The 22735-nt window shown below is 42.5% G+C and overlaps 2 protein-coding genes across 2 annotated transcripts in view; both read left to right on the forward strand.

Annotated features, from left to right (window-relative positions):
- Tbpl2 (TATA-box binding protein like 2) overlaps nt 1-1837 on the forward strand; it is a 30487-nt gene extending 28650 nt beyond the window's left edge. Inside the window, exon 7 of the mRNA XM_008839533.2 lies at nt 1695-1837. Within this exon, the coding sequence (XP_008837755.1) occupies nt 1695-1771 (77 nt within the window). The 3' untranslated portion in view covers nt 1772-1837. The remainder of the gene's footprint in view (nt 1-1694) is intronic.
- A 2151-nt stretch (nt 1838-3988) lies between these two features.
- Atg14 (autophagy related 14) overlaps nt 3989-22735 on the forward strand; it is a 42123-nt gene continuing 23376 nt past the window's right edge. Inside the window, exons 1-2 of the mRNA XM_008839534.3 lie at nt 3989-4211; nt 21194-21256. Coding sequence (XP_008837756.1) covers nt 3991-4211; nt 21194-21256 — 284 coding nt within the window. The 5' untranslated portion in view covers nt 3989-3990. The remainder of the gene's footprint in view (nt 4212-21193; nt 21257-22735) is intronic.

Raw genomic sequence — 22735 nt, forward strand, 5'->3', positions numbered from 1 at the left:
AACCACAAACCACAACCGGCAGCAGTGGGAGGGGGCCGGCAGCAGTAGGAGGGGGGAATTTTCGGGCGATGTCCAGCTTGTGTACGGAGCATGAAAAGGTCAGCTCTTTCTCAGCAGTTAGAATTTTACTTATTTCCTTGTTCTGAATATTCTTCTTTGGTCTGGGGGACTTGGTTTGAATCCACTTTAACCTGGGGGGGCTTTAGTTTGATTCCATCATCAGATGGTCACTCTAAGATTTCCTGCTCTCATGGAGGAGCCTTCTTCCTCCCCAGCTTTGCATCTCTGAAGGGTCTTCTCGATGACAGCTGTTCTCCATTTCTTCATGCTAAGAGGGTTTGGTGTGGTTTTTTTGTTTTGTTTTGTTTTTTTGTCTTTTTGAAGCAGGATCTCTCTATAGCCCCAGCTGTCCTGGAACTCACTATATAGACCAGGCTGGCCGTGAACTCACAGAGATCCATCGGCCTCTGCCTCCCAAGTGGTGCTGGGACTACAAGCATGCGCCACCACGCCTGGCTCTTTTCCTTTGTTTTTTTAAACAGGGTCTACTATATAGCTCAAGTTGGCCTCAAATTAATAATCCTCCTGGCTCAGCCTCCAAATGCTAGATTGTAGGCATCTAGCACCATGCCTAGTGGTAACAGTGCTTAGTGTTACCTCCATTATCCTCCTCCCTTCTTAGTTTGCTGCTCACAAAAATGAGAGATATTGTTTCCTGCTAAGCTCACACCCCATGATGCTCACAGAAGGACCAGTCTGTAACACTCAGTACCAGGTGACTACTTCCTATTTTTGAAGGTGGAGAGGGTGATGGTTGATGGTTGGTGGTGAAAAATGACTAGGGACTGACTGATATTTCTCAAGGGTAGAGTGTCTAATTGGTGTTTTAGCCCTATAAGTCCTAGGCAGTCATATAATTAAAGATGCCCTGACACCTCAGATGACAATGATACAAATTTTCCCTTTAATCGCTTCCCATGTGTTAAGATGGAAAATGCTAAAGTGTAGTGCCCCTTTGTCTAAATCCACAGATACTGGGGAAACAAGTCATTAACTAGAAATGCGTAGATCAAAGGAAGTTCCTTTTTCTGGTAGCTAAGTGTCCTCAGGGGCCAATGAAGTCACTCTTAGGTTATGTTGTGGCACATTTGGAGAACATTCCATTCATATTTCTACTGAACCCTATGTGCTGAAGACAGCACAGAGTGGAAATACTACAACTCTTATTTTTTTTTCTGGAAAGAAATGCACTTCTCAGGTATAGCTAAAGAGATGTCACACTAAAGCTAGGCACGGTAGCATACACCTTTAATCCCACCATGGGGGAGGCAGAGGCAGGTGATGAATCTGAGTTCAAGGACAGCCTGGTTGTTCATAAGCAAGTTTCAGCCCAGCCAGGGCTACATAGAGAGACCCTATCTCAGAAACCAAAATGGGGCACAGTGACACATGTTTGTAATACCAGCACTGGGGAGACAGAGGCAGGCTGGGTTTGAAGCCACCCTGGGATGCTTAGCTATACCATCTTAAAAACAAAACCTAAATACAAGTAATGAACACGACACAATGAAATTTTAGTGTGAAGAATATTTTGCATTGTTTTATGCTATAGATCATATAACCTTGGATTTCTTGGAAGGCGGCTATGCTTACCATTCTACAACCAACGCTTCCCACCTTGGATTTCTTTATAGGTGCCAAAGAACGTTCTGAGATCTATGAAGCATTTGAAAACATATATCCTATTCTAAAAGGTTTTAAAAAAGCCTGAGTAGATCACTCAACTTCTGGAATAGTGGTTTGGATATTCGTGTTAGCCCAGCAGAGAAAGAGCTGGATCCTTCTACACATAATTGTAGACATCAAGTATGCTTGGACTTACAAGGTGATTTTGTGTGAATACCCATGCCTAAGAAACATAGAAAAATTTCTTACTTGAAATGACTCTTACATTATTAAAAAAAAAAAAAACTACTATAGAACAAGTCAGCTTATTTCAGGATTTAATATTTCAGGCCTTGTTAGAATAATGAGGCATAAACATTCAATGCTTGCTTGTTAAATATGTAATACATTAAACCGTTCTCTGAAAATACATAGTATTATATAGAAATTTCAAGCAACTGCATAAACTAGATATTATCTGTAATATCACATCTGTTGGTAAAAATGCACATCTAATTTTCCTGCCTTTTGAAGTATTAAGGAGATAGGATCACAATTGTGAGGTAAATGGGCTCTGTGAATGTTGCCACAGGATTGCCAAGATGTCTGTAACCTTAAAATCCTTTGTTTGAAATGAATATAGAAAATTGTTTTTCTTTAAAATCGTAAACTTTCAGAAATCATTCAAGTTTAGGGAAAGCTATTTTGAAAATGATCTAAGGAATTTTGGGCTTTTGATGACTTTAATTTTTTTTTTTTTTTCTTTTTGAGGCAGGGTCTCCCTATAGCTGCAGGTGGCTTGGATTCACTATGGAGACCAGGCTGGGCTCAAACTCAGAGATCTGCCTGCCTCTGCCTCCCGGGTGCTGGGATTAAAGGTGGGTGCCACCATGCCCTGCTTAATTTTTTTAATTTTTAAAAATTTATGTTTTCTGCCTATATGTATGTAAGTGCACCCATGTTGTGCAATGCCTGTGGAAGTCAGCAGAGGGCATTGGATTCTCCTGTAACTGGAGTTACAGGTGGTTGTTAGCTGCCATGTGTGGCTGGTACTCAAATGGGATCCTCTGCAAAAGCAGCCAGTGCTCTTAACCGATAAGCCATCTCTCCAGTCCCTTAATTACTTTCTAATCCTATGTGATGGTATTTAAAGACTGGGTAGGGGTAAGGGTGGAAGGGCAAATGGCTCAGACCAAAGGTCTAACTAGGTGTTAGTCACCAGCATTTGACCAGGATGGGAGGATTGACAGGAAGGGGGCTGATGTGACCCATGTGACTCTAGGCCCTACATGGCTAGTGACTGTCCTAAGTTAGACTTCAGTCTCAAGGTGGAGGATGTGGAGGCAGCCCTGAGTGCTGGCAGGGGGGATGGGACTTGGGGAGAAATCCCAGCTGGTGAGAATCCAGGGCTGTCATCCAAGGACAGCCAGCTGAACAGCTGAAGCGATTCTTGAGAATCTGCAGTCAAAATGATCGGACCTACAGCCCCACTGCTCTTCCCTCTACGGTTCAGAGGCATATCCAAACAGTCTCAGAAGAAAAAGGAAATCCTAACATCTACGTAGTTCAAATTCTCTTAGAGCGTGGCTCAGGGGTAGGGAAGGGACACGGGCTAGTTAATTAGAATCCCCCACCCCCCCGCAAGCTGGTGGTATATAACACCTGTGTAATCCATCACTCAGGTTGCTGCCCAGAAGGATGGGAAATTCCAGGGCAGGGTGAGTAATAATAGGAAGACACTATCAATTAAAATCAGTTTCATAAACATACAACTTTGATTTGCATCTTCAGTTTGGTTTTCACTTATGTGTGGCCATAGTGTTATTGCTCTTACGTCCATCATCCAGGACAAAATCAGGCACAGAGAGGTTAAACAATTTTCTCCAAATCTCACAGCTATTAAGGGGTAAGGTGAGCTAAACTTCAAGCTAGTTCCAAGAGCCAGCGCTCTCAACTTTGTTTCCCGTAGTTTGAGCCGAACCTTCAAGTATCCTTAGTGAATCAAATTCCCTTGTTCTGTTCCCATGCTTTTCCAGGGAACGCTTAGGGCCCCGTGTTACTCTTCTTTCCATAACGTTGATGCGTTAACTCGGGTTTGGCTCGGTGCCGCAGTTGCTGTTTTGTTCCGGGGACTCAACACAGACACCGACCTCGAAGGGCTCGCTGGGCTCGGCGAACCTAACCGCGGGGTGGTGGGCCCACGTCTCAGCCTCTCTGGGTCTCCGGCCTGTAGGCCCTGCCCCCGGGCTCCGGCCCCGCCCCACACCCAGGATGCACCTGGTTGAAAACAAAATCCCACGTGACTGGCCCTGCGCTCAGGCCATCATGGCGTCTCCCAGTGGGAAGGGATCCCGGGCGTCCGCGGCTTCTGGCTCCGGGCCGCTGCTGCCCCCCGGGGATCTGGTGGACTCGGTGGACGACGCCGAGGGGCTGTACGTTGCGGTCGAGCGGTGTCCACTGTGCAACACCACCCGCCGCCGGCTGACCTGCGCCAAGTGCGTCCAGAGCGGCGATTTCGTCTACTTCGACGGCCGCGACCGGGAGAGGTACGGCAGCCGCCACGGCCCTATTGTTTCATCCGCTCTGCCTGCAGCGGTCCGGCGATCGGAGGCTGGAGCCGGGGCACCCCAGTCCGGACCTCCGAGCCCAGCAAGGGTAGAGGGAGAGGAGCTGCTCTGCGCTGGCGCTTTGCTGCCAGTGGACAGGGTCGGGTGGGAGCCAGGTGAGGGAGGGTGCTGTTTCTTTGTCACCCACCTGAGAGGAGTTTGACCTCTTTGTCCTCTTGGGTACTAGGGAAAAAGGAATAGTGTCTTTCTGGAGAAATCTCCCCCTGTTGCTATGTAGAGTATTCCTACATTTGCTGTACTTCGTTCAGAAGCTTAGTTTTTGTTTTCAGATGTACGTAATTTTCTAGAGAAGTGGCCTCTAGAGAACCTAATAGGAGGGATTAGGCGCTGGTTGTCTGTCACAGGTGGACTTAGTTGTTAGATGTGTTAACTCTAATGTGTGAACGAGGACTGACTGGTTGCCTCCTCTTCCCTCCCTACCCCAAAGATGATTTTGGATCCTTAGGGATTTGGAGATGCAGTTTGGTTTTGCTTTAAAAAAATCCGACAAGGAGTTGCAAGCCCTTATTTGAAAAAAGTGAGTTTGGGAAAATGTTTTGACTTCTTTTTTTTTAAATTTTTTTGCAGTTTAAACCAAGAGCCACAGCCCCCCCCCCACCTTTAAAAAAAAATTCTGTCCTCAATGTTTTGTCTGCATGTATGTAAGTGCATTCATGAGCACAATGGTTGGGAAGGTCAGAAGAGGGTATTGGATCCCCGGGAACTGGAGTTATAGATGGTTGTTAATCACTATGTGGGTTCTGGGAACCAAACTCCAGTCCTCTGCAAGAGCAGCCAGTGCTCTTAACTGTTGAGCCCTCTCTCCAGCCCCGAACCTTGGTTTAAGATAATTGAAAAAAATGAATGTGTTTAGCTGAAAAGTCTTTGTCTCCTACTTTGTTTCAACAGTTTAGTTTCGATGATAGTGAGGTAATTTTTTGAGCAGAGAAGTTGAAGCATTCATTCATTTTTTTTTTTTTTTTTTACAACCCGGTAAGTTATTATCCCCAATTTACTATTGAGGAAACAGTAAGTGCCTTGCTCCAGGTCACACAGTAAGTATTGGGATCAGAATTAAAACCCAGACATCATGGATCCACATACCGGTGAATCTAGCTGCTAGACTATCCAACCTGTAGCTGTGGGGATGTTTTGAGCTCCTAGTATGTCTGTGATAGTGAATGGAGTTCTTTTTCTACTGAAGAGATTGGTGTAACAAAACCTTTCAAATTCTTTGCTGGGTTTCATGGATGCCCTTGATAACCAGACTAATGTCGTGATAGCTTTAAAAGTTAAACCAGTTTTATTATAAGAAAACTGGGTATGGGATGGGAATGTCTAGATGATGAAGTTTATCAGGTGTTCAGTTTTGGGTCATCTACACTTTCCTAGATTTATTCCCGTAATTTTAATATCATTTAGATGTTGAAAATTTGTGTTTCCAACCTAGGCCTCTCTCTGAAGTCCAGGACACAGCTTGCTATTCAACATCTGTATTTCTGTATTTGATTTTTTTTCTTTTCAACATCTGTATTTGATCTTTTGATAGTCATCTCTATTTTAACATGACAAACTGAACTCAGTCATCTCTGTTTTAACATGACAAACTGAACTCTTAACTTTACATTGATAAATCATTCAGAACTCATCCCAATGCAGTAAATGGCAATATCCTCATTCAGGCCAAAAAACCCCTCTTCTTATCCTCCTTAAGCCACCATGTCTAATCTTATCAACAAATCCTATCCTTCAAAATGTATTCTAACCTTAAATTTCAGCACTCAGGAAGCAGAGACAGGCAGATCTCTTGTGAGATCAAGACCACCCTGGTCTACATAGTTCCAGGCCAACTGGAGCTACAGAGAAGCCCTGTAGCTTCTGTAGCCCTATAGAGAAGTCTCAAAGCAACAACAAAAAAGTATCGTAAGTCTGATCCTTTCGTCATTATACAGTCTGATCCATCAGAGGATTATTTCTCCCTCTACCCTTACTGTTGGTGTAGTTTGCATATTACTAGCAGACCAATGTCACTCTTGTTCAGATCTTCTGATTGTTTACTCAAAGCAAAAGCAATAATCCTGTGCCAAAAAGTTCTCCATGATCTGTAATTCCTCTAACCTAACCTCTTGTTATTTTCTTCCTTACCTACTCAGCTATACCACCTTGGTTTCCTTGTGAGTTCAAGAACACTCCTGCCTCAGAGCTTATGCAGTCATACTGCCAAGAACTCTTAAAAAATCTTCATGGCTGCTTCCCCTGTTTCCTTCAGGCCCCTTCTTATACTTTACAGATTCCTTTTGACCCTTTAGCTAATGACATCATTCCTACTTAGTATACTTTGTCTTCCACAGCATTTATCGCCATCTGATAGACTCTATGAGGGAAGACACTGTTTTTACACTGTTGTTTCTTCACATAGAATAAGATTTAAGGAACTGAGTGAATCTAGCCTTTCCTCTCTTCTATTCCTGGACCACTTCTGTATCTCCCTCATCTACTAGCTACTAAAGCAGAAAGCTGGGAGTTACCTTGGACTTTGCTTTTTTTTTCTCTTACTCCTAGCATCTAAATCATCAGCCATTCTAATTCAGGCTGGCACCAAAGTATTTTATTTCTGTTTGCAATTCAGATCACCACCTGGACTTTGTAGTCTTGTGCAATCCTTTCTTTTATGCAGACATTCCCACTCCTGCCCTTGACTTCACTTAAAAAGTAAATGGGATAATGTCAGTCTGTTGTTTAAACCTTTCAGTGACGATGTACTACATTTAGAATAAAATACAGACTCTTGTCTTGGCACATGAACCTCCATGTGATTTGGCTACTGCTTACCTAATTTTTCCTGTAGGGTTTGAGTTTAAAATACAGGTTTTGGATTCATTCTGCCTTGAATCAAGTCCAAGTTCCACAACTTGCTGTATGATTTTGAAGAAGTTAACTTCTCCTATGCTTATTTCATTTTGAAAATGGTGAGATATCTCCTTCCTTTGAGTTTTTGGCCAGGGTGGCCCAAGAGACTCCCGGACAGTAGAACTGGGAAAATGAACAGCAGACCCCAATCTTTTCTAAAGGAATGTTGGCAGCTGATTGCTGCTAGATGAAGAAGAGCAGATCTTCCTAAAGCAAGGAGCTCTAGATAGGCTGACTAGACTCAGCGGATGGATTAGCACTGGGGAATGGCTGGGGGCACTGATAACACAGTGGACACTAACAGAGATGACAGAGTATATGAGCTCCAGTTGGCGGAGGGGGGGTGTGCTATTTGGAATGAGGGTATAAAGATTGTTTGGGATGATGAAATACACAAAAAAATCAATAAAAAATGAGTTATTAACTCATTTTCATGCTTAAAAAAATGGTGAGGTATCTAACTTAAGAGATTTCTAGTAGTGATTTTATAAGCACATGCTTTTAAAGTGCTTAGTGTATGGGCTGGAGTGATGGTTCAGTGATTAAGAGCACTGGCTTCTCTTGCAGAGGGTCTGGCTTTGGTTCCCAGCACCCACATGGTAGCTAACAACCATCTTGTAACTCAGTTCCAGAGAATCTGACTCCCTCTTCTGACCTCCATGGGGATTGTACAACACGGGTTCACTTACATAATGCAGGCAGTGCTCTCATACACATAGAATAAAAGATAATGAATAAAAAATTAAGTGCCTAGTATGATGTCTAGGCACTCAGAGAAATAAATGCATGCCATGATTGCTCCAGTTCTGAGCCTACTCTCTCTCTCTCTCTCTCTCTTTTTTTTTTTTTTTTGTTTTTTTGAGACAGGGTCTCCCTGTAGCTCCAGCTGGCCTGGAACTCTCTATGTAGACCAGGCTGGCTTCGAATTCAAAGATCTGCCTGCCTCTGCCTCCCAAGTGCTGGGATTAAAGGTGTGCAGCACCACGCCTGCCACCTCTGAATTTTTTTAAAAATTAGCATGCAAAATAATAGGTTTGCTTATGGCAATTAATTTTTACATGTGAGCATTTTGCCTGCATATAAGTGCACCTGTACATGCAGTGCACATGGAAGTCAGAAGAGGATGCCAGATCCCCTGGTACTAGAGTTAGAGATGGTTGTTAGTCGTCATGTGGGTGCTAAGAACTGAACCCTGGTCCGCTGCAAGAGCAGCAACTGCTCTTAACTGCGGAGCCATCTCTCTAGCCCCTGGTATGGCATTTTCATCCATATGTATTTTTGGTTGATCCTCCCTCCCCCATATTCTGGCCCCCTCCCACCTGCCCCCTTCTACCACCAGCATTCTCCTTTTCCACTTGGGTATCACATGTGTTCTGTCACCTTCCACCCTTTCTAACACCCCCCCACCCCCCATCCCCGGTGTTCCTCGCCACTCCATTTGTCCCTTTCTAGTTTTCTGGCCTGCCCACAGTCACTGCCACATAAATGCACATATAAAAATTAGAAGCTAGACTCTGTGAGAGAGAACATGCAATATTTGTCTTTCCAAGCCAGGGTTACCTCACTTAATATAGTATTTTCCAATTCCAATCATTTTTCCACTAAGTAATTTCATTTTTTATGGCCAAATAAAATTCCAATGTGTATATGTACTCATATTTTCATTGTCTGTTGATGGCCATCTAGACTGATTGTATCTGAAGTTAGATGTTACTTCCTAGGTGAGGCCCTCCCTGACCTTCCTCTGCAGGGTAGGCTCTAACTGCCATCACTCACCTCATTTGCCATCACAGTACTCAGTTTGGAGGGGTGGGACAGGCATGGTGCCTACCTTCACATGTAATGTCATTTAAGTGAGTTACCAGCATCCAGAATGTCCCTCCATGAAGGTGTAGCTTCTAGTCTTGTTCTGTCACATCATCAGCCCATTGGCAGGGCTTGGCTCATAGGCATGTGTGTAAGAGCACCCATGTCATGCAGTGCCCATGGAGGTCAGAAGAAGGTGTTGGATCCTCTGGAACTGGTGTTACAGATGTTAGCTACCATGTGGGTGGTAGAAATTGAACTTGAGTCCTTTGTAAGAGCAGCCAGTGTTCTTAACTGCTGAGCCTTCTCTCCATCCCCTGGCAGTGCTACACACTGCTACACTCTCTGGCCCCTACAGTGGTGGCCCAGGCCTTTAATCCCAGCAGAGGCAGGCAGAGCTCTGAGTTCCAGGCCAGCAGGGGCTACAGGGAGACCCTGTCTCATAGAAAATAAAACTTAGAACTGGAAATGTGTCACCTAGCATGGGCAAGGCACTCCTTTGAGTCCTTCTGCAAACAGACAGGCAAAATCTAACAGGAATTCTTTGCTAAGTCTGAACTTTAAGATCTGAGTTTTCAGAAGAGGGATATTTTAGAGTAGATTTATTTTCCTGACAAAGTTCCCCCCCCCCCAAAAAATAGGCAACTACTTCAGGCATTCACAACTTAAAACTAGAAAATTTTTAAGGTAAACAGGACTGTGCCACTGTTCTGGGGGCCAGCTTCCATTAAATTTTCTCTTCCCTGAACTGTGTGTGCCTTCAGAAGTGGGCTTGTCAGTTTTCCTTTGTTTCCAGGACATTTCCCATTGTCTAATATGATGAGAGGATGATCTCTTGAGACCCAGGAACACTGTCCTGATAGCCAAATAATTTTTCACAGGTTCTTCTTAGGTGCCATTATATGCATTTAAAAACCTGGCAAATTACAGAGGAGAAAGGCAGCCTCTGTGCTTAGGGCAGTCACTGCTTGCTGGCATACCTTGAACTGCATGAGCAAAGGTTGGCTGTGCTACTGTCTTCATTATTTGTGAAAAATTCTGTATTCTGTGCCTGCCTTGGACTCCTTTTCCTTTTAATTTCGTGAAAAGCCTCTGACTGAAAATTCACTTGGAAATAAAATATGGAGCCTTACAGCACAGTTAAAACTTCGTTAGGACAGGCATGGTGGAATACGCCTTTAATCCCAGCTCTGGGGAGGTAGAGACAGCCTGGTCTATGTAGAGAGTTCCAGGTCAGCCACGGCTACTTAATCTCCGAAAAGGGTCCTTGTTTAACCTCTAATTTCCAGTAAAGTAGTCAGTTTAGCTCTCCCTGCCTGTGTGACTTCTGAATATGATGATGCTTATCAAAGTTCTTACTGTTTTTTTGTTTTGTTTTGTTTTTTTGTTTTCAGATTTCATTCATAAACCAGCTGAATATATTGGGTTTAATGGCTTGGCAGTTTAAGGAAAATTGGGTATTAAAGTAGTAAATCCCCAAATAAACGTGTATTGTTTTGATTTGCTTTGTTTTGGGGGGATGGCATGGAACTATGTAGCCCAGGCTGGGTTTGAATTTGGGTGATCCTTCTACCTCAGCCTTAAGTGCTGAATTGTAGTCTGGAGTTATAGGCATGAGCCATCAAACCTGGCTAACATGTGTCCTTATATGCTGTTAGGGACAGTATGAGTTTGCAGACAGGTTGCTTAGAAAATATGAAACTTTTCTTTTTTATTGTTTAGTGGGGGGTAGTGTTGCTGCCTTCATCAGCATGATCCTTTCCTGTCTCCTACCTTTCCTCCAGTCCTAAAGCAGCACCAGCTTTCTTTGCTGCTTCTACATCCACCTTTTTAGTTTGCATGTGCCTTTAAAGAATGAAGAAGAGGAAGCTATTAAGCAGTACCCCCAACACAGTTTTCTTTGGATCTTGTACTGCTGGATGTATGCTCTTAACAGGAGCATAATTTCCTGGATTATATATTTATCTAACTCCCCAAATAGCACTATTGTACAGTAGATAACTGATAGGTTGAGTAATCTCAGTTCTGGGAAGAGACTGTTTACCATTTCATGATAGGTAGAGGAATGGAACTGGGAACATGGTCTGAGCACTTGGGGAAAATCTGCCTGCTGGTTTAGGAGCCAGTGATTTTTGAATGTGGGTTAGGAAAAAAGACCCATTCTGTTACCATGTGAATGTAACTTTAGAGTATGTTTTTAGGACTGCTGCTCCATTACCTTCACTGATGACTTCTTAAAATACATGGATACATTTTTACCAGGAAACAGAAAAACGTGCACTACACAAATGGAGATCTGGGCTAAAGGATGAGAAAGAAATTTAGATGTTATTAAAGAGCAGGCACAGCCAAAGTCCAACTTAGATATTTCTGTTCTCCTTCCAGTAGCTTTGGCTGTTGGACTTTGCATCCTATGGGTGTTAGATGACTGCTGAGCAGGAAGGAGCCTGCATTTGCTAGTACTTTTTGTTGCAGATAAACACACTGAGGATTGTAGAGACTCGGTTACAAGAAAATTCAACAGGCTGCTTAGTTAAAATGGGAAAAGAGCACTTTTGTCATGAGAATTCAGTCCTTCAGGTAGCTGAGCTCCCATCTTTAGAAAGTTTACCAGTTTATTACTTCTCATGTCCTTCAGGAAGGCTCTCAGCTCCCACCCCATGTAGCTTTTTAGTAGCATTCCTCCAACAGATACGGATTTGATAAGAAAAGACAGCTTTCGTTTTCAATCAGTATCTTACCTTTTAGAATTTTAAAAGATTTTCACATTTATCTAATTTTTTTTCCCTTTATCACAACTTCATGAATTATGAACCTGTTTTAAAGATGAGGAAACTGAGGCTCAGAGTTGTGGCTGACAATCCTGGGATACACTGATTTTCAAGTTTACTTACAAATCTAAACTTTTAAAAAATATTTTCTATGTGTGTTCATGCATGTGTAAAATGGCGTCAGGAAAGAAAAGCATCCCTCTTTGTCAGATGGATGGAGATATATGTAAGAGGGTCACATACACTCTAATGGATGAACCAAAGTTGGAGCTGAGCCCAGAGAGCCGGCACCCCAGCTTGCCTACCTGCCACTCTAGGAAAGCTCCTGCCAAGTGAGGTTCTTCTCACTTGATGAAAAATAAAATGTGATAATAAACACAATTGCCGTTTGCTGTTGAAGGGAAGGTACTGTGATACTGTGATGAAATAGACACTACAAGCTTGGTACTTATCTGGGTGTGGCAGAGCAGTGGTGGCCCTTCTTGGAGGGTTAAATTTTCTTTTAAAAATTGCCATAAAGGAGCACAATGCTTTAGGGATCAAAATTGGAGGAAAGGCATTGGATATTTTAGAGCATATTTTAAACTAGATTGCTTTCCTTCCACTCCGAGTCAAGTGACAGTCTCCAGCTCTGGTTTAGTCTAGCCCTATTTTTCAGATGAATTTGTAGTTATATCTTAAAACTAAAATCTTTAGTTCTTCCAATATTAGAGTCTTCAAAGTCTTCTTTACATGCTTTTCTGATCTACCTGGTTAGCACTGTGATCCTGGCTCTTGCCAACCACTTGAGTGCGTCCTCCACTCAGGAGATGGTAAGTCCATGACAGCTTGCTTGTTCACACACAAGATGAAGTTGAATTCAATGCTTTTGAATTCTTGTACTATGAAACAGTAAGCGTAAAATGCACTTTTATAAAAAAATTTATTTTATGTGTATGAGTATATTGCCTGCATATGTGTGAATGCACCTGTGTAGTTCAATGCCCGTGGAAGTTAGAAGGTGTTGGATTCCCCTGGAACTGGAGTTATAGGCGGTTGTTAGCCACCATGCGGATGCTGGGAGTCAAACTTGGGTCCTCTGCAAGAGTAGTCAGTGCTCTTAACTGCTGAGCCATCTCTCCAGCTCCGTAAAAAGCACTTTTTAAAAAAAATTATTTTTTATTTTTATTTTATGTGTATGAGTGTATTGCCTGCATGTATGTGAGTGCACCAGTGTTGTGCAATGCCGAGGAGGTCAGAAGAGGGCTTCCAAGTCCCCTGGCACTTTTTAAAATAAGGCGACTGGAGAGGTTGCTCGGTGGTTAAGAGTGCACAGTTATGCTGAAAGAATTATAGATGATGAGGACCTGCTTCTGAAGTTTCAAAGGGAAGCAGAGACTATCAGGGCTGTTTGTGTGATATTTTGAATTGAGAATCTGTGAATTCTGGTCAACTGGGACTGAAGAAACAACTGTGATTAAGAAGAGACCAGCATCATTGAGGTAAATCTTCTGGGAGGTATTTCCTAAGGGTCAGCACAAAGAAGCTGTGGTCCAGAGGGAACTCAAGCCTCCATCTCAAGCTGGATTCAGGGCTTGGTAATGTTTAAGTGTCTCCTGCATGGTTCTGATGTTGAAAGCATGAAGGGATCACAGAGAGCAGCTGAGGCTTGGTACCCCGAGAGGCTAGAAGAGCCCATTGGTGAAGGTGCAGCCTCAGTTTCAGTGGAGATCCCAAGTTTTTGGAGATGCCTGGACCATGGAATGACCACCAAGGACAGCAGCTGTTGTGGAATGGAGTCGGCCTGGGCCTGCAAGATGAGCTGTGTGTGCTCTGGAAGGCAGAGCCAGAGAAGTGGAGCTGCCGAAACACTTTGGAGCCCAGAAAATCTCAATACTAAACTGCTTTGCTGTCATTCTTTCCGGTCAAGCTGCAAATGTCTGCTCTTCTGGTAATTCCTCAGCAGAATTCCAGATACTGGTAATTTATAAAGGAAAGAAGCTCGGGCTCATGATTCTGATACTTGAAAATCCAAAATCAAGTGACTTCATGGGGCAAAGACATAGCAGTGTGGTCTAACTGAAAAGCAGGACAGATAAAACAGACAGCAGTAGAGTTTCTCTAATAAGAAACCATAAAGCCCATTTTCCACCTTTGGAGAAACAAAGCAAGATGCAGAAATCTGGGTCTTCTAGGAACTTTCCAGATATTGAACGAAGTCTGCTTTGAGCATCAAAGAAGAAGCAAAACCCATGGAAACCTCTAGCACAGAAACTCGGAGTGCCCAGGCTGGGAATTTCATGATTTCTCCCTGGCAACGGTTGAAATGCTGGCAGAATGGCGTTAGAAGTTTCAAGACAACAGATGCATCATTTTCTTCCATGCGTCCAATTCAGCAATGGCAACCAACATACTTGCAGATGTGTATTCAAATATGTTTGACCATGCATCTTCCGAATAATGAATAACCAGTCAATGCATAGCACTTCAGTTTAAAAAACCCAGTGTTAAAGATCATTTAAAGTCTCCACAAAAAAAAGTCACACCCACTGGGCATGGTTGCACATACCTTTTATCCCAGCACTCCAGAGGCAGAGACAGACACACCTCTGAGATCAAGGCCAACCTGGACTATTGTGAGTTCCAGGCCAGTTGGGGCTACAGGGAGACCCTGTCTCCCCGCCACCCCCCCCCAAATCACATTAGTCTCCCTTTTTGTTTACTTATGTGTTGTGAATTTTCCTATTTTAATTCCCAAAGGATGTCTTAATTTAGAGTACATTCAATGAAATGACTTTGAATAGCATACTTCTGGTATGTTTACAGAGTTGATGGAAGCAGCAGGTGTTAGGAGTGCCATATTCCCAAGCTTCGTGATCCCTTAGTCTCCACATAGTGTGGTTCTCTAGTTTGGTTTAATACAGAATGAGATGTGGAATCACCGATTGTGATGACAAAGTGAGAGACTAGCATGTGATGCGTTGAGCCTCTGAGCGTGATGCTTTGAGTTTCTCTTCAGTAGTATAGCTAAGTAGTATAGAAGCGTTATTCAGCTTACCAGTGAGGACACTGAACAATGCTGTTCTTTGCTGCTAACCTATTATTTTCTCACATCTGAAATAGTGTCATAAGGTAGGACCTTCTTGTAAGGACCATGCTTTTTGCCTATCACATTTCCTCTTATGAATTTAAGGGAGAAGGGGCAAGGGGCTTAGCTCCGTATGTGCTAGGCATTTGTGAGGCTCTGGGTTCAATCCCCAGCATGAAAATTTAGAGGCATTTTGATGGCTAGTAATTGTTACTGTGTTAGTACCTCAATTCAAGAAATGCTTAGTTCTTTTACCATCTCTAAATAACCAACCGTGTTGCCCCTCCTTCCCTTTTCAACAGAGCTTTGCAATACTAAGAGGTTGCTCTGCTCCCTGACTTACTTCAGATGCCTCATTGCCTTATTTCTGGAGCCAAAAACTGTCATGAGGGCTTCTACCACAACTTGTGCTGAAATTAGGGGTGAGGAAAGTTCCTTCCCATTGTTTAAAAGCTATTAATGTCTCCCCGCACCCTGTTTTAAGGAACCCAGAGAGTGTAATCTCTCAGAGAAGCTAAAAACTGTGTTTATTTCATTCATTCATTCATTCATTCATTCATTCATATGTTAGTTCTGAAACAGGAGTGGAACTGGAACTGGAGTGGTAAGTGGTTGCGAGCCACCCAGTGTGGGTGCTGGGAACTGAACTCAGGTCCTCTGGAAGAGCAGCAAGTGCTCTTAACTGTTGAGCCATCTCCAGCCTCAAATATTTAAGTATTTTTGGCACTCATTATACTATCATATAATTTTCCTATTGAACATTAGAGTTGTTTCTGAATATTTTGCTGTTGTGACTGATTTTGTCCTTGGCACCTTCAGCCATTGATCTTTTCTCATATCTGGTGTATTTCCTTGATTCCTTGAAATGTAACTGATTCAGAAGTTTAAATGTTTTTTAGACTACCATTTGATTATTTAAAAGATTACAGGTTTTGCCCTTCCAAAAGTTAGTCATGTATCTTGACTTCTCTGTTGCCATGATCTTAGGCGCAGAGTATACATGTAGCCCTAAGATGAAGGAAAGGACCGAGCAGGCAGGTGGAAGGACTTCCATTTTATAAAAGGTGCTTTACCTAGTAAATGCTCAGTAAGTGGTAGGTGTTGTGTGCTGCTGCTGATTCCTAGCACAGAAGTAACAGTACAGATAGCTGATGGAGTCTGTGCCCCAGCACTGCTATTCTGGTAATATGAGGCAGATTGATGTGGCAAGCCTGATCTGTGTAGATCCACTCCGTTGCCCATGATGGCTGTTGGGGAACAGTGGAATCATGAGACTCACTCTCCTAACCACTTCTTTTTTAAAAAGATTGATTTTATTTGTGTGTATGTGTATGTGTACACACACACACACACACACACACACACACATATGCCCACAGTGTCAGAAAGGGTGCCTCAGATCCCTGTCTTTTTTTTTTTTTTTTTTGTGACAGGGTCTCCCTGTAGCCCCAGCTGTCCTGGAACTCACTATGTAGACCAGGCTGGCCTTGAACTCACAGAGATCTATCTGCCTCTGCCTCTCGAGTGCTGGGAAAAAAGACACAAAAGTCTGAAGATTTTAGGAAACAGCAGTCAAGGGAGTAATTTTTTAAGGGCAAATACTCCAAATGTGTATGTAAGGAGGAGTGTAATAACTACATGAGGCTTTTTAGACTTCTGCCTTAGCCTCCAGGTGCTGAGGTTATAGGTGTGTACTGTCACTCCTGGCTTTACTTTGGGCAGTTTTTTTTCTTAATTGGGAGAGAAAATAAAGTTCACCAACAGAGTCCTTCAGAAAATAACTCGACTCAAACAACAATAGAGCTGTATCTTCATAAAAGTTCAGAAAATTCTGTAGGACAGAATTTTCATAAGCAGTAAGAAAATGGATTGAGGAAAACATTTCATCATGAGTAAAAGAAATTATAACCCTGAAAAAGTCATAGAAAAAATGAGTGAAGGACATAGATAGGGAAATAACAAAAGGAAAACAAGTAGCCAACAGTTAAGAGCACTGACTGCTCTTGTAGAGGACCCAGGTTCAGTTCCCAACACCCACATGACAGCTAACAACCATGTATAACTCCAGTTCCAGGGGGGTCTGATGCCTTCCTCTGGCCTCCAAGGGCTCACACATGGTACACTTACTTACATGCAGGCAAAACACATAAAAGTAAATTTTTTTGTCTTTTTTTGAGTCAGGGTCTCCCTGTAGCTTCAGCTGGCCCCTGGGTCCTGCTGTCCACTCTTGCTGGGGTTATATATTAGTTACTTTTCTGTTGCTATGCTAAAACACTGACCAAGGGAACTTATAAGACAAAGAGTTTGTTTCAGCTTTACCCTTCCAGGACTTGGTAGGGAGGCATGGTGAAGTGGCTAGACAGGAGCTGAAAGCTAAGTGCTCATATCTTCAAGCAGGTACAGGAAGCAGAATGTGACTGGAGATCTGGCAAGGCTTGAGAACTCTAAGCTACCCCCAATGCCGTGCTTCCTCCTACAAAACCACACCTTCTAAGACCTCCCAAAATAGCGCCATCAACTGAAGACAAAATTGTCCAAATACTTGGGGGAGGGTATTCTCATTCAAACCTCGACAGGTTATAAATTATGTGAAATGTTCTAGGGGAAAATTTGCATATGTTCTTTATTTGTTTTTGAGACAGCGTCTCCCTGTAGCCCCAGCTGGCCTAGAACTTGCTGTGTAGACCAGGCTGGCCTCAATCTCACAGAGATCCACCTGCCTGTCTCTCAAGTGCTGGGATTAAAGGCATGTACCACCATGCCTGACTCACATAAATATTCTTTGATCCAGCATTTTATGTTATTTATGTTATGTTACTTTTAGGAATTTCTCAGAGAAAAAAAAAGCTTATTAAGTTTTGTTCACTGTGGTGGTGGTGGTTTGAATTATTACTGGAAATAGTGAGCTCTAGGAAGCAATGGCAGTGCTCATCATGAGAGCTAATGTAAGCAGCTTTTATGGCATCCAGCAGAGAAGGGCTGGGTGCTTGTTAAAAGAAAGAGATAGATCATTATGCTGACCATGGAAAAGATACAAGATAATTTATGAGACTAACCAACATGCAAACAGTACATAAAATATGCATCCACCTCCCACACACCCTATTTTAAATAAAAGATAAATCATTAAGATTTCTTTGAATGCAGTAGCTGTCTTGCCACTTCTTTCTTGGAAACCGTATTGAGAAAGTGCAGGATGCATTTCCATGAGTGTTGGGATGGAGATTTCAGAGAGAGTGAGGGTACAGAGTGAGCAAGTGACCCTGTTCCTTCCCATCTTCTGCTGACCTTTCTTAGTTCCACCTTTTTTTTTCCTAGCACCACCTACTTTTAATTTCTTTCATGAAGGATAACATGACTCATAAAGCATATGATTAGTTTATTATTGTTGTCTTTGGTTTACTATTCCTATTGTCATCTGGATGTTTGGTTTAAGGTTTTGTTGTGTTGTTTCTATTGCTTTTGCTAAGAAAGCCCATGGAAAATCAACCAGCACAATAAACACTCTAGATAGGGCTGTCTGCTATCACTTTTCTAGCTCTTGAAAGCAGGATTCTACCCTCCACGCCAGCTTTCTGTCTTTTTGAAAGTCTTCTGAGTTTGTCATTTCCTTTAGGCTATCAGAACATTAATTAGTATCGCTTCAGTGAGGTCTCAGCACCACTTGCCCTGTAGCCCAAGGTGAATTGGAACTTGCAATCCTCCTGACTCAGTCTCCTGAGGGCAGGGATTTTAGGCATTCACTACCATGCCAAGTTTGCTTACTGGCTTGTGTTTGATGCAAGGCAGTGGAAAAAATGAGAATACCCAGTTGCAGAGGAATATGCAACTGCATTTCTGTGTTCTGGAGGGTGCTGGTTCTGTGCCCCAGGCGTATTGTTAAGTGCCTGCCTAATAGATGAGGCCTTGGCTTTGTTTACATCCACACTGGTTTCTGAGTTTTTCTAATCAGTTACATGCAGCTGCCACCATTACTAGATACTCCAGTGCTACCCAGTAGAACTTTCTGCAGTGACTGAGATGCTCTAAGGAATTCATTTAATGTGTCACATTGTAAGTTTATAATATTGTCATATATAGTACTGTCTGATTTGCTTTTTTGTTTTATACATATTTCACACATATTCCAGTGATAAATGATAAGGTGATTAGATCACGTTCTTTCCATTTGGAAGTAGGTATTTGGAACGTTTTAAACATGAAGGTCATAGAAATGATATTTAGAGTTATTTGGATTGTTGTGTTTTCTGTTTTGTTTTTGCCACTGGGGTGGTTACATTATATGGTTTTCATCTATGCTACCAGGAGACACCAGAAACTTATTCTTGGACTCCATGCCATGTTCCCATGGCATGTGGCATTACCTTTCTCCTTGAAAATAGTTAGCTGTTGTTTGCTCGTTTCCTGATTGTGTGCATGATGTTAGCCATACCTTTATCCTCAAATCCTAATTGTATAGCAAACCACATTTTAGTTGTTCAGTAGTAGCTACGTGTGGCAGGTAGCCACCAAATAGAACAGCACAGATTTAGAAGATCTGAGTGACATTGCTAACCACTGCTGAGAGGGCACCCAATGGCTGTTTTCACACACAAGAGCTTTCATGGAAACAGACCAAATGACAAGTCATAACATTCTCAAAACATTGAAATCTCATGGAGTAGAGTCTGTGACTATAGCTAGATTACATTAGAAACAATAAATTACCTAGAAAAACCTATGTATATGGAAACCAAATAATCATACTTGCAGGCTGCAACTGAAGCAATGCTGAGAAGCAAATTTATAACTTCATATTGTTCCATTAAAAAGGGAGGGAGAAGCCAGGTGTAGTGGTGCACACCTTTAATCCCAGCAGAGGCAGACAGAGCTCTGTGAGTTCAAGGCCAGCCTGGTCTACCTAGTGAGTTCCAGGCCAGCTGGGGCTACTGGGAGACCCTGTCTCAAACGCAGAGGGGGGGAGGGGGAGGGGGAGGAAAGGAGGAAAGAAAAGTTCATCTCAGGTTATATAGATGGAGAGCCTGGGAGGGTGAGAGGGAGGGATGGGGAAAGGTTTCTCAGTTACAGTTAGATAAGAGGAAGAAGGTCTGGTCTGTAGTAGAATGACTGTAGATAATTATTTAAGATAGATTTCAAAACCCTAAGAGTTTGAGTGCTTTTTTCATGAAGAACTGATGTTTGAGGAGATAGATACGCCTAACCAGATGTAAATATTACACAGTCCATTTATATATGGAAATCAGCAGATTCTTTGAAATGTTTAATGTGTCAGTTAAATAAATTTCAAGTTAAGAAAACAGAGGAGTAAATTAGTCTAAATTAACATTTTAGGCCAAAAATAAAAGCAAAAAAGCTAAGTGAAGCAGCCAGAGGAGATATAGCGGTAGAAGACTAACAAAGCTAGAACAAGTGAGCTGTAGTGTGACAGCCCTTCATTTTGATAACCTTTACTAAGTGGCTTTTGTAAGCCTGCAATGACTGACAAATTAATGACGTTCTACTTTAACAGTTGTAAGGTCTCAATTTATAGAGGAAAGCGGGATTAAATTAAACTTGCAATTAAGATTAATTTTATAATGGAAGCCTCAACTTTCTTGTGTTCAGATTCACACTAGTGGGCCTGGGCATGATGCACATGTCATCTCTAATCTCAGTAGTGGGGAGGCAGAGGCAGGTGGATCTCTGTGAGTTCAAGGTCAGCCTGGTCTGCATAGTGAGTTCCAGGTCATCCAGAGCTACAAAGTGAGACCTTGTCTGGGGGTTGAGGGGGAGCTGGGTTTGGTGGTGCAGGCCTTTAATCCCAGAACTCCAGTGTAGAGGCAGGTGGATCCAAAAAAACCACACACAGAAAAATCACATTAGTGTTCTGATATACATGTTTGGAAAATATTCTGTGTTGGGATGCAGGGTAGAATCTATAAGCATACTTTATAAAGCCAAGAAATTTAAAGTGGGGAGCTGGAGAGATGGCTCAGCAGTTAAGAGCACTGGCTCTTCTTGCAGAAGACCTGGGTTCGAATTCCAGAACCCACATGGCAGCTAACAACCATCCATTAACTCCAATTCCAGGGGATCCAATGCCATTTTCTGACCTCCGAGGGCATCTAATGACATGGGTGCACTTACATACATGTAGGCAATACACTCATACACATAAAAATGAAAAAAAAAAATTTAAACAAAATTTAAAGTGGACTTTAAACTAGTTTTAATTTGCTTTAAAAATACTTGGTGTTGCATAGCTGTGCGCATTTGCTTTCAGGACAGAGGCATTTCCGCAGGAGTTTACAGGGAATGGAATCAATGTGCTCTCAATGAACTTAAGAACTTAAAGGACATGTAAATACATGGGAATTTTTTTCTTACAGGTTTATTGACAAGAAAGAAAGGTTAAGCCGACTTAAGAGCAAGCAAGAAGAATTTCAGAAAGAGTAAGTTTTTTAGATTTGTTTTAATTCATGGAGGTTATCTATTGCCACTTGGCTTAGTCTGTCACTGTGGTAGAAGATACATGATTGGCTAACCTGTGTAGCAGACAGTCCTTTAAAGTGTAGGAGGAGAGTACCTGAGAGCAGTGAAGCAGGAGAGAATACCAGGTTTCTAGAAAACGCTGGCCCAAGACCTGGGCCCTTTTCTGTAGTAGGCACTCATATTTGGACACATGAGCCACCCTCTGGCCCTACTCACTGATGGGTGGTGGGTAGGTCCACAGCAGTGGGCTTGATGAGACCCAAGTTAGTATTCACACAGGCACCTCTGTGGGGCCTTGATGCTTCCATTTATCTTTCCTCATTGGTAATTGGCAAAGGGCATCTGCCTATATCAAAACTCAGTAGCCAAGATGATAATGTTTTTAGTTTTTTGGATTTTTGGTTCTTTTGAGATAGAGTCTCACTGTGTAGTCCAGACAGGCCTGGAACTATGTAGACCAGACTGGCCTGGAGCTCACAGAGGTCCTTGTGCCTCTGCTTTGGATGCTGGGTTAATAATGCTTTAAGATGTAGATTCTTGGGTTCCCAGTCTCGGATGTTCTGGTGTAGCAGGGCAAGACCAAGTCTTCTCAAACCTGCACAAAAAGGAAGTCTCCCTCCACTGGTGAAAACAGTGCTGTCTGTGCTGGTGATCCCCAGAGTGGGGTCGACACTTTCTGTGAGTTTGCCACGGGCTCCTAACCTGTCCGTGAGCAGAAGAAAATGTTCTAAGGAAATCCTGTGAGTGATGAAAACCTGCCCATATATGTCTGACTTAGCTATTTCTCTATCATACTCCACCACAGAAACCTAATGTTTTTTTCCCCCCCGTGGCACATTTTTTGCCATATGACAAATCTTCAGAATGTTAGCTTGTGCCATTTCTTTAGGAACTAACCACGTATTTTTAAAAATATATTTTATTATTTTTATGTTATATGTATGAGTGTACTGCCTGCATGTATGCGAGTGCACTGTGTTGTGCAATGCCTCAGAGGTCAGAAGAGGGCTTCAGATTCCCCTGGAACTGGAATTAAGGACGGTTCGTAGCCACCATGTTAGTGCTGGTAATCAAGCCCAGGTCCTCTGCAAGAGCAGTCAGTGCTCTTAACCGCTGAGCCATCTCTCCAGCCCCCCATTTTATTTTTAGATTATGAATTACCTTATAGTTAGTATATTTTTTATGACTGGCAAAAGCAATTGATTATGTCTGAAATAAAGGCCAGGGCTGTTAACAGAAGTTAGTTATGGATGTATGCAGAAAGGCTCTTGGTAGTGTTGGAAGTACGAAAAGAAGAGACTAAGGAACTTGGAAACTTAAGTCCCACTGGCATTTCTAGTTATTTCCAAGCACCAGTACTTTAAATAGTTGATCTTAGCCTGGTGTCATTGTATGTACCTATAAACCCAAACTCCAGAAGCTGAGGTGGGAAGAACACT

The sequence above is a fragment of the Nannospalax galili genome, unplaced genomic scaffold (assembly GCF_000622305.1).
Source record: "Nannospalax galili isolate Female #2095 unplaced genomic scaffold, S.galili_v1.0 scaffold336, whole genome shotgun sequence".
Taxonomy (NCBI): Eukaryota; Metazoa; Chordata; class Mammalia; order Rodentia; family Spalacidae; genus Nannospalax; species Nannospalax galili.